The sequence below is a fragment of the Elgaria multicarinata genome, chromosome 2 (assembly GCF_023053635.1).
Source record: "Elgaria multicarinata webbii isolate HBS135686 ecotype San Diego chromosome 2, rElgMul1.1.pri, whole genome shotgun sequence".
Classification (NCBI taxonomy): domain Eukaryota; kingdom Metazoa; phylum Chordata; class Lepidosauria; order Squamata; family Anguidae; genus Elgaria; species Elgaria multicarinata.
Window position 1 is genome coordinate 163,429,904 of NC_086172.1, and position 12,503 is coordinate 163,442,406.

Consider the following 12,503-nt stretch of genomic DNA (forward strand, 5'->3'; position numbering starts at 1 on the left):
CTTTTAAATTTGCTGATTGTGGTCTAAGACTGTCAGTCTCTGAGGTCACTGAGTATAAGCAAGAATTCCCTAATCATGAAGAAAAGAAGGGACACATTGATCTAACACAAAGGGGCTCTTCACATGGGTGAAATAAGTCACAGTCGTGACTGGCCACTCACAGAAGTTTGTGGGTCCTTTTGACAACACCTTCAACCTCCTGCACATCTCCTACGCCTTGCCCCAATAATCCCATTCTAAAACAAAAATAATCCTGGATATCCCAATTCTTCTGAAATATCATGGGATTTCCTACCATGTGCAGCTGAAGTTGTGCTACAAAGCACCCAATAGAGGATGCTGCCCCATTCAAGGTTATAAGCACTGAGAGGAGGGGAAGTTTTCAATTATACACTACGTGGTTGCCCTCTCCGCCCATGTAATGTAGCCCATTACAATTGCACAAGAGAAGTAGGAAGCAAAGCCCCAGTAAGTGAACGTGATTTCCCCTTAATCTAAAGAAGCCCAAAATTCCTGCATGTAGTTGAGATTAGAGCCCGCAGAATGTGTTTAGATGTTTCCAAATTTTTAATGAAATATTTTTAATGAATTACTTTTTAAAAAAGAGATTAGTTCTTATTTAATGAATAGTTTTCACATCGATTCTCTCATATTGTGTGTGTGTGCACGTGGGTTTCTCCCTTGGGCTGGAACAGACTCCTTTTTCTACTTGTCAGACTTCTCTCCTTCTCAAGGGAGTGGGTCATTGCTATTATTAGTAGTATTGCTACTAAAACTCCATCATATTTAAGGGCAGTGTGGAGGAACAACGAAGACTTCCACATCTTTTCATACCATTTTATCTTATCATAGAAGAAAGTGAGGGCAATGTTGAGGTCTCCCTTAACTGCCTTAGCACATATCCTTCTTTCCCCAAGCTGAATATGGTCTGTGGTCCCTGAGGAGGGCTGGCCCTACCATTTAGTAAAGTGAAGCAGCTGCCTCAGTCAGCAGATGCTGGGGACAGGGTCAACACCTCTCCACCATTTCCTCTGAGTCTCCTAAGCTAAACTGTCCTGCTCCCTCTCCACTAGCCTGCTGCCCAGAGGTGTGGAGGAAGCTGTCTCTTCCCCAGTATGGAAGTAAGATTCAGCTGCCAGTCCTGCTGGACTCTATATGTTGAATGGGTAGGGAATGCCATCTTGTCCTTCACCACACTCTGCAAAATGGTTTGTGCCAGCTCTGTACCGGAGGAGGAGGTAAAGAGTGATTCATCTGTCCCAACACATAAGCTGCATTCAGGTTAGAGGTGTCCTTTTTGTTAGTGGTGGCTGCTTCTCCAGGCGCCACAGAAGAGGTGTGTCCTAGTGGAGGAAGTAGTGGTGCAGAAAGAGGCGGTGTAGAGGTTGCTGCTTGTTGCGGGTAGTTGCAAGAAAAGAGGCTGCTGTGTAGGGAGCTCCTTTCTCTCCCCTCAAGCAACTTTTGCTTGCTTCCAGCAGCCCCCCGAGAGAGGATATGTGCATGTGCGTGAGGCTCAGGTACCAGGGCTATCTTGGCAGCATGACGGTTGGCCGCATATGGTGGCTATTTGGAGAGGATTTTGTGGGAAAGGAAGGGGGTCAGTTGATCCCTCCCCCAATATTTGGGAGCCTTTACCATTGGTAAAAACCCTCAGATAGCTTTTAGGTACCCGACAGAAATTTTATATTATAAACAGGGTGGGATTTCAATCACGCCTTCCTGAGTCAGTCAAGCTTTATCTTACCTGCCTCTCCGTTAGCTTCATATCCCCCTCCCCTCCTGTCATTTAAATCCCTGTCCTCCTTTCCCAGTTACGATTTAGATCATAAGCCCTCACTTCAATACTCTGCGTTGCTAAACAAGTGTGCTGCGGTAGTATTCTTTGACTCTCTTGACCTGCATAGTGTTGACTATATTGCATACTTGTATGCATAAATTGGTCATGGACATACAGTAGCTGTTCTCAGACAGGTGCAAGTTAATACGCCGAAAACGGGGGAACTTCATCTACATATGTGTGTGTTACAAACCAAATGAACTATATAGATGAGCTGCAGGAACATGGCAGTTTTGGAAAATCCATTTGTTAATTAGGATCTTGTGGGTCGCTTTCTGAGTTTGTGTTTCCCCCTTGCATTCTTTAAAAGTGTTCAGGGAAGTGACCAAAGACAAAGACTTCACAGTTACAAAGAAGAGGCTCCGCAGCCATTTTCCAGCTGCTTCCCTGTGCCCATTTTGAAAGTATGAGTTTGAAGATACAATGTGGAAAGCAGCTGTGGATGCAATTTAGGAACCAAGATTTTTAATTAGTTTGGTCTTATTTCATAAGTCGTGCTGATTAGAGCAACAACAAAAAAAAAAAGAACAGAGCTGGGTCAGTTCATCTTTGCCCGCAATAATGAGAGACGATATATCACAGGAGAGTACTGTTGCATCATGTTTAGTGTTAAATAACATCATAGGCCAATTAATACCATTTTACATATAGATTAACTTTCATGATTTGATTAGATCTGCCCAGGAATTGCACTGGTGGTAACAGAATGAGATTCTGGCTCATTTCTTTCTTTCTTTTTAAAAATACACAATGCAACCCTTCTGCAATCTTGTTTCCATCTGGCTAGTTAACACCAGGATAATGAAAGCAATCATCCTGAACTAGGGATAATGAAATCAATCCTAGTAGAATGAGGCTGAGGAATATATTGGCTGACCTACTGGAGGTTTCGTCCAGCCAGATGATACTTTTATTTGTTTAGCAAGTTCACTTGAAATACTGTTTTTGTTTTGCTTTAAGCTCCCTCTTCTGTATATTTAAATCCTTTTAAGGCAAGGCAAGTAATGGCAAAGCTTTGCAATGGGCAGAATGCAGAGGGAGAAGAGTGAGCTGTATATTATGAAAGCTCTAAAATGGAAGTATGCCCACCAGTGCTGGAGTTCTGGAGATCTATGCGCTCTACGGATTCTTTCTGGGAGGGGCTGTTCTTTCTTATCCCACCTCCTCTTGACTTGTTCTACTGCTGTCCTTTGTGGCTACGGAGCTGCCCTGGCCGTCTAAGAACAGCAGCAAGTCTGCTTGTTTATGAGTAGATTTGTTGACTGAGAAAGCTCTTGCCTCTTGAAATAAAGGTCTTCCTAGCTAGCAGATCTGCCAACTTGGTGGGGAGATCTATTTTGAATAGCACACACTCCTTCTGCCACTTTAAACTGAAACAAACTTGTGAACACTCCAAGAGTCTGGGAACCCTACAGTGCACATAGTAATTTTTGAATTGTTATGCCTTAACTAAGATGACAGTTATGGCTATCGGGGCCGGGACTGTCGCAGCAACCTGTACCTCCTACCCACAGGTGAAACTGTGTATTTCATAGCTTCTGTTGTTGTATTGTACAACGTCGAAGAGCAACTGCAGAGACATTACACTGGTCATAATGATGACGTGAAGTGGTAAGCCATAAGACAGTGGTACCTTGAAAACGATCAGGATGAAACAATGATAATTTATAGTGTGTCCTGTTTCTTGTAAAGGAAACATGACAGCAGGTCCAGTGCCAGGTTTCAGGGGCCCTGGACATGATGGTGGGTTACATCCTGCTGGTGGTGGCAGGCTTATTGGGTGGTAGCCAAATGGCAGCACTGTCCCTGGGCTGCTGGATCTATTAGGCTTGAGTCATGTCTACATCATTTAATTTTTGCACAATTCAATGCCAGGGTAGGAATGGGAAAATGAAGATCAACCCATTCATCTCTGTTTATCACTCATTCATTACTTATGCCTTTCATTTTGAACTGAATGGTTCAACCTCTACTCATTTGGTTCAATTTTTCTTTTGTTCCAAAATGCACGCACACAGCCCACCACATATTACAGAAAAGGGATTGAGGCTGAGAATATAGTGGCATGCCTAAAGTAACCTAGGAAGTTAATGGCTGAAATGATATTTGAACTGAGGCATTCCTGACTCGCATCTTACCATTTTAATCACTACCCTACATCAGCTCTCATCACCAGCTAGGTATGGTTACAAGAAATGGAACAAAGAGCATTGAGGCAGCTATATCTCTGGTCCTCATAAGAAGGTCCTGAATCAGTTCATAGACTGATGTAGTCCAACATTATGCTCCCACAGTGATCAACCAGATGTCCCAAGGAGCACAAGCAGGACATGAATGCAGTAGCACCCTCCCTTAACAGTTGATACTCATAGTGTTAAGATTTGCTTGGGGTTGGAAGACATTCTAATTTATTTATTTATTTATTACATTTCTATACCGCCCAATAGCCGGAGCTCTCTGGGCGGTTCACAAAAATTAAAAACATTCAAAGTATAAAAAAAAGGAAAGGAACCTCTCGTGCAAGCACTGAGTCATTACTGACTCTTGGAGGGACGCCAGCTTTCGCTGACGTTTTCTTGGCAGGCCTTATAGCGGGGTGGTTTGCCGTTGCCTTCCCCAGCCGTTATTCCCTTTCCCCCAGCTAGCTGGGTACTCATTTTACCGACTTCGGGAGGATGGAAGGCTGAGTTGACCCGAGCTGGCTGCCTGAAACCAGCTTCCGCTGGGATCGAACTCAGGCCGTGGGGAGACTTTCAGCTGCAGAAACTGCTGCTTTACCGCTCTGCGCCACATGAGGCTCTCAAAGTATAAAACAACAGTATAAAACCATAATATAAAATACAATATAAAAGCTCTACATTCTGGGTAGATATGGTACAAATGTGAGTATTTCAGAAGTAATAAATTGCCAATTTGCATAGCAATTTAAATAGTGTGTTGTTTTTAAAAAGCAACGGGGTTACTAGTTACTATAGGGTGCAATATAAGCTTTAAATATTAGATAAGGAGAGGAATGAAATACAGAAACGATGGCATAAATATTTCAGAAAATTTCAAGTCAACAGAGTTCTGGGTTTTTTTTTAGCTTGTAATGTGTACAGTATTTGTAAATACGTTATTTGACAAAAGGGTTTTGTTTTGTGCAGCCTAGCTGTCCATCCTGACAGGATCACCATAGCGACTGGCCAGGTTGCAGGAACATCTAAGGATGGAAAAGTAAGTCAGCCTATTGCTCACATTCAGATTTTTTTTTTTTTTGGTAGAAATGTGACTTTTCTATAGTGTGCTGATGCTATATTAAAATTAATATGAAGCAGCTGTTTTAAAATTAATTATCCAGATTATATATTAGAAGAAACAAGAGCTGTAATGGCATGTAGGTTTTAGGGGGAATGATAGGACAGGTGGTACTAGTAGGAATATATGAATGAGGCTGAAGCTGGTTCCTGGTTCTCAAGTTCTAGTTACATATCCAGCCTAAAGCAATATCAGTCTTGGATGTAGCCCACATTGTTGTTGTTGTTGTTATTATTTTTATTTACAATATTTTTATACCGCTCAATTATCTAACATGGATTCCAGAGCGGTGAACATAGGTATAAATAATAAAAGAAAGAAGATTTTAAAAGCAAATTAAAATTGTTCAGTTTTAAAACAAAGGAACCAGAAAAAAAGTGGCTAGTCAGTTGAGGAAGTCTTCTTGAAACAGAACTGTTTTCAGGAGGCCCCGGAAGCAGCCTAGTGTTGGTGGCTGCCTGACCTCCAGGGGCAGAGAATTTCACAGAGAAGGGGCCACTACACTAAAGGCTCTTCTCCTGGTGGATTCCAATCAGGCCATAGGCCCAAAACAAAACACATGTGTATGTTTTATTTAAATGAATATACCAAATGTTATTTTGATCTGGATACTTAGAGCATGGGCTGCTAGATGCACGGGTGTAAACCTGGAGTAGACAAAGGTTTACTTCATGTTCTGAACCCAGTTCCTATTTTATATGGGTATTTCTAGTGTAAAGCATTTTTTTCCCTTGGGGGCCTTCCACTTGAGAGTGCTTTGCGTCAAAATGAAGATTCTGGATATGGTGGTGTTTCACTTCATAGAGCACAGTCTACCAATAGCGCTGGTGTTCGATTTTTGGGGTGGGTGGGTGGGGGTCCTTGTATATTTGAGTTTTTAATAACTGAATTGATTTATTCAGTTCATCTCCCACCTCTCCACCCAGAAAATCCTGCTCAAAGTGGTCATTCAGACTGCGACTGCATTTTTAAATCACATAGGAAACTATGAAATGTAAACTAGGAACAACTTCAGGGTCTTAAATTGTAAATAAGGAGCTAGGAACAACTTCAGGATCATACTAGGAACAACTTTAGGGTCAAGAATGAATGGCATAAAGAGCAGGATGGGGTTGGGGCAAGGCATGAGCTTTTCAGCAGTAATATGATCAAGAGAAAATTTGTAATATGTCTGTACAGAAGACCTGGACCTGTAATTTTCAGGCATAAACACACTCATTTGTGTTAACAAAACACAAAACTCCATTTTTCTTTGGCATTCACCTGAGAATACCAAAGTAAATATTACATTTATCATGACTAAAGTGGAAAATGGAAAAGGAACTACATGAACGGCTCATCTACACCAAGCAGGATATTCCGCTATGAAAGCGGTATATTAAAAGGAGGAGCTACACTACTGCTTTCTAGCGGTATTGAAGTGCACTGACAACTGTTGGGGCCCATTGAGACATACGAAATACTGCTTTCATACCACTTTCATAGTGTTATGTCCTGCTTCATGTAGATGTGTCCTGGGCCCCAACACTTATCAGTGCACTTCAGTACCACTATAAAGCAGTAGCGTGACTCCTGCCTTTTATTATACCTCTTTCATACCACCTTCATAGTGGAATATCCTGCTTGTTGTAGATGAGCCCGAAGACTACCAACCTGAGCAACATGTAATAATAATACTTAATTTCCCATTTGAACTAGTAAGATTCAGTGTTTGCAACTTTTAAAAATTATTAATATCTGCAAGTATGCAGATGCAATTCTCATTTTCTTCTATATTTCAACATAATCTAAAATGTCAAGCATAGAATGGTTTGTTTAAAAGCCTTTCAAAGAGATACTCCCTGCAGAGAGTATTCTAAGCTGTAAATAATAAAAAGACAAAGAATAATTCTGGCTATCCCTTCTGTAGTTACTTTGCATTAACTACAGTTATCAATAGGCAAATATTTTCGGTCAGTCTCTTGTGCAGTCGGCTGTTGAAACTTCCAAAATTCATATTAGTGCAATGCATATTTGTACTCTTTTGGTTGGCTTAATAAAGGTGTTAACCTTGATACAGATTTTGGATTTTTTTTTCTCATGGCCATCACAGCTTATCTTTTGCTGGCTGTTTAAATATATGTTTACAAAGATTGCTCTCTAGTGGCTCTAAAAATGCATTGCAGTATATTTCTGTCAGATACTGGGCATCATCAGACGAGTGTTTTATTGCACGCTCGTTGCTGGGCACTCACGGATTTTTGCGGGTCCCTGTCACAATGTCATCTGTGTCCCACGTGCCTCACGTGCCTTCTAGCCTTCTTCTCTCAACAAAAAAACACCCCAGTAAGTCCAACTTATTTTTTGAGACAGAAGTTGCCACTATCTCCTGCCGTGTGCAGGAGAAGCAACATGATGAAAAGGGCCCACTGAATGGGCGACGTGCATGGTGTTTACTTCCTCTTTTGAAAGAGGAAGTAATGAGGGACAAACGCATGGGTGGAGAAGCACCGGTAAGGAAACGCGATTTCCCCCTGTGTGATGACGCCCACTATCATCTGCCATAGAAGAGAGCAGCGAATGTTTATATGGTCTTTTATTTATTATTTACTGTTGTAACAACGATCAGCATTTGTTTAGAGCTTTACAATGCTCAATTTATGGAGGGAAAGACAAGGGGGCCTTAATGCAGTCCTCAAGCCCTGCTCTTATTACCCCTAATTTTAGCCAAATCATGCCTCTCACCCATAAGTTTCTTAGATGTCTCAATAAACCTTAATATGCTGATGTTCTTATGCCCATATTGCAAGTGGGAGGCTGAAGTTGAAAGAGAGTAACTTGCCCAAGACCATCTAATGAGTTCATGGGCAAAGACCTGGGACTCTGTGATTTGAACCATGGACTTTCTGCTTCACAGTATAATCTCCTAGCCATAACACTACACTAACTGGCTACTGCGCCTTGCAATTTTGGTATGGAATGAGCTATGCTTCTAAATTATATAAATAAGTTGTTTGCCATGTGTTGAGTTGATTGCTTGAAACAAAAACTGCCCTTTGTAAAAAATTAACTATGATAAAGAATTGTTTTCTGTAATCCATTTGAGTACATGAAATATAGAACTAGACTTCTTCTACATGTTTGCATTTCCATGAATTAAAGATGCTTTACTTCCTATTAATGTATTAATGATTGCTAAAATGTATTTTCAGGTATTTTCATACTTTCTGATTATGCTCCCATTTCTGACCCCCACTCCGTGTTTTTGCAGCTGTTATTTTTTTGTGTGTCTGTTTGTACTCTTTCAACAGCAACTACTGCCCCATGTCCGCATTTGGGATTCTGTTACTCTGAATACGCTGCATGTCATTGGGATGGGGTTCTTTGACCGGGCTGTCACTTGCATTGCATTTTCCAAATCAGTAAGTAATAATTTAATGTGTTGTTGATGTGCCCTGTGTGCTTCTGATTGACAGGTGTATGCTTTTAAAAAGTAAGATCAATGGACACAGTTTGTTGGGAAAGCTTTCTCTGTAAGCAAATGCACTCTTGTTCAACCATTCTTCGCCATTGTGGGTTTTGCAGGAGATGTTACCAATGGATTGCACCAAATATTTCACTTGATTCTAACAAAGCTCTCTGATCAACTTTAATTAGTTTTGCTTCAGTAAAATCTTAGTCTTAATTAGGAAGGGTTTAAACAGGAGAAGAGCGTTGCTCAGTAGTTCCCAATTTGCTTGGTACAAATCTTTGTACTCTAATACATGGCCAATAAGTCTCCTCATTCCTCCCTTCCTCCCCTAAGGTGTAAGGCCAAACTAGCCATGATGGGGCAGCCATGTGCATTTTGTACACATGCCTGCCCTGTTTACATATAAAGCAGGGAGTGAGTCTACTTCTTACATGAAATGGAGTGTACGGGTGAGGGGAATGAATCCTTCTGGGCCCCTTCTCTCACCGTACTTCTGGAACATAAGAACCTGCCTTATACCACATCAGACCATTGGTCCATCTACGTCAGGATTGTCTACAATGACTGCTATAGTGGCTCTCCAGACTTTCGGACAGGAGACTGTCCAGCTTTATCTGGCAATGCCAGGGACTGAGCCTTGAACCCTCTCCATGCAAACCCTGTGCTCTGCCACTGAACTGCACCCCCTCCCCGCAAAAAAGAACACTGCCTCATTGTGCCCGTTGATCCAAGGATTTTAATTCCCAGCCCAGCTCAATCCCAATGTTGTAGCCAGGCTGGGAGAAAAGTGCTGGGAGCAACTGAGGGTACCGGAAAAGTGGGGATGGTTTTGCTTGTCTCACCCATCACTTCTACCTTCCATTTCATATGTAAAATAGACCCCCTTCCCCATCCCCAGGTTTATATCTTTTTAAAAATAAATAAATAAAATGCAATATTTTATTTAATTTAGCATGAAATGAAAAACTAATGTATAATTCCAGACTTTGGGTTGAGTCCGATGGTGCCATTCCACTAGCACAAAGCTTCTACCTCTTGCAGAAACCCATATTCATCCTTGTGCAAGTCAAATCCTTTTTCTTTTTCCTCCCCCCCCCCCCTTTTTAGTAGTTCTGGTTATATAAGTTGAATGTTACATCATTTATATATACACATTCTGTGTATCAACACATTCTGTATCAATTCAGATACAAATTACATGTTTCTGCCTGGATTGGAAGTTGATTTTCTAATATTACCACCCTCCTATCCACTCCAAATGTCTGTATATATCAACAGGGGTATTCTCCACTCTTCTTCTTTGTTCACAAAGTCAATAAATTTCCTCCATACCCTCTCAAATTTGTCCTCGTTTAATTGTCCTCTCACTTTCCTCATTTTTTTCTGTCAATTTTTCTAAAAGAGCAATCTGCCAAACCTGTTGATACCAATTATCAATATGAAGCCCTTTGCCATCCTTCCAGTGCTTGGCAATCATCTATCTTGCTGCCAGAAGTAGATGGCTTACTAAATCCTTGTCTAACAGCTTGTTATCCAATCCTTTATATAAATTTAACAGTGCTAGGTGTGAAGATGGATGAACCCATTGTGCAGTTATTGAACTAAACTCCTGGAACACTTTATTCCTAAAAATATTCGCCTTTGGGCATGACCACCACATATGTATATATGTCCCAGGTTTATATCTTAATGTGAATAAGTATACATAGCTGCTCTGCCACATCTAGTTCGGCCCCAAATATCTCAAATTTAATTGTTCCCTACAACCATTGTCAAGAAAAGATTCCATGACTCTCTAGGTTCAAGACCACAGTTGAGGAATCAGAGGTATCAATCATTCACTCAACAGTGAAGTGCTTCGAGATGAGGTTTTTTACGTTGCCATTGACCTCCCTCACTCACAGAATTTATCGGGGGTCTAGACAATACCATCTTCAGCTCGTGACCCACCCACCCCATGTTTTTCCACCACTTCTTCTATCTTTTCTGTTGCTGCAAAAACAAAACAAAACAAACATTAAGGAAGATAAGATGGAAGAGCTGCACAATTTCTCTATGTCAGCCTTCCTCAACCTGGGGCGCTCCAGATGTGTTGGACTGCATCTCCCAGAATGCCCCAGCCAGCTGGCTGGGGCATTCTGGGAGATGCAGTCCAACACATCTGGAGCGCTCCAGGTTGAGGAAGGCTGCTCTATGTGAAAGCACCCCTTGTCAGTTGTATTTCATCATTTTTTGGCGTATAACTTCCCATGGGGTGTTGGGTGATGGAACATTTCGTGTTTTATTTCAGAATGGCGGAAGTAACATTTGTTCAGTGGATGACTCCAATGACCATGTGCTTTCAGTGTGGGACTGGCAGAGAGAAGAAAAGCTTGCAGATGTCAAGGTATTTTGTGATACGGTTGTTTGTGTGCTACTTGAGACCGGCAGGGTGTTGTTGTTGTTGTTGTTGCCATCATAAAATCCCCGTAATATTTCATTTTCATTCAAACATCTTGCCAGGTTTGTTGCTGGGCCCTCCGCTTGCTTTAACAAGCTCTTCTTCCTTGAAATAGGTGCTTCACTATAAATGAATGTGAGAGAGCAGGAAGTCCTGCCTTTTCCTGATAGATTCTTCTTCTTCTTCTTTTTAAGAAGAGAGTATAGAGAGCCAGCTCTTGATGCAGCTACTGCTACTAGCTGAGTTATTAAACTCATTTCCCCCGGCCTATTTCACTTCCAATAGTTGAACTAGGCTGGAGAAAGATGGCTTTAAGCCATGGAGCAAAATAAGGCTGAGAAGAAAATGGGGGTCACTCCCCTTGCCCATGTGTTACATTTAGTATGGAAAATAAACAACCTTCCACCCCTGCTTTATAGTCAAATAGACGGGGATATGTTTAATAAACATAAGCGTTTCTGTTTTGACACGAAGCCAGGCCCTGGTGACTATTGGAGTCTCACCTCTTAAAGGGGGTTCTGCAGAGGGTTTTGTTTTGTTACTGGTTTTTAAAAACAACAACAACATGTTTTTAATTTTAATTTTACTGTAGGTTTAATTCTATTTTAACTTTTGTAAATTTCATAGAATCATAGAATAGTAGAGTTGGAAGGGGCCTATAAGGCCATCGAGTCCAACCCCCAGCTCAAATTTATATTTATATGTTTTAATAGTACATGTTTTAATTTTGTAAACTGCCTTGAGTCCCAGTACTGGTAAAAAGGCGGGATATAAATAAATAAAATAAATATTTGCTTGTGAAAGTTAAAATATTTTCTCCTCCTTCTAGTGCTCTAACGAAGCAGTGTTTGCCGCTGATTTTCACCCTACAGACACGAATATAATAGTTACATGTGGAAAATCACATCTTTATTTTTGGACGCTTGAAGGAAATTGTCTTATTAAAAAGCAGGGATTATTTGAGGTAAAAAGAATTACATTCTTGTTCATTATTTTTTTTTAGCAGCAATATATACATACTAGAAGCAGAGTGCTGGACTAGATGGACCCTCGGTCTGATCCAACATGGCACTTCTTACGTTCTAAGCCTACAGCCAAAGAATAGGCTTGTTAGTTCAGTTCAATATGTGAACCTCAGTCTTCTCTCTTCCAATGTTGCTACTTTAGTCTTGTTGCCCCCTTCAGGTTGCACAATGCTGTAGTGACAGTAGAAGCCACAACTGATAGAGTTCCCCTATTAGGGCCTTGACTTTAGACATAGCAATTACTTTATGAGCCACCCTGTACCTTGGCCAGTTTCATCGGCACTCGTATCTCCACCTGTATGGAATATAACCTCACCTGACCATGACATTTCTTCAGAGACGCCCTCTATGATTAGCCTGTTCTTGTCTCAGTATTCAGTTTTCTCAGCTATTTCCCTCAGGACACCTACCCCCTCCTTTCAAGTTCGTCTTTCTCATTTTCTACACCCCTGC

General features: G+C 41.2%; 1 protein-coding gene across 5 annotated transcripts in view; it reads left to right on the top strand.

The window, feature by feature from the left end:
* EML1 (EMAP like 1) overlaps nucleotides 1-12,503 on the top strand; it is a 154,353-nt gene that overhangs the window by 117,175 nt on the left and 24,675 nt on the right. For all 5 annotated transcript variants that reach the window (XM_063118030.1, XM_063118028.1, XM_063118029.1 and 2 more), the window contains 5 exons: nucleotides 3,299-3,448; nucleotides 4,984-5,053; nucleotides 8,425-8,535; nucleotides 10,876-10,971; nucleotides 11,855-11,989. In XM_063118030.1, coding sequence (XP_062974100.1) covers nucleotides 3,299-3,448; nucleotides 4,984-5,053; nucleotides 8,425-8,535; nucleotides 10,876-10,971; nucleotides 11,855-11,989 — 562 coding nt within the window. The remainder of the gene's footprint in view (nucleotides 1-3,298; nucleotides 3,449-4,983; nucleotides 5,054-8,424; nucleotides 8,536-10,875; nucleotides 10,972-11,854; nucleotides 11,990-12,503) is intronic.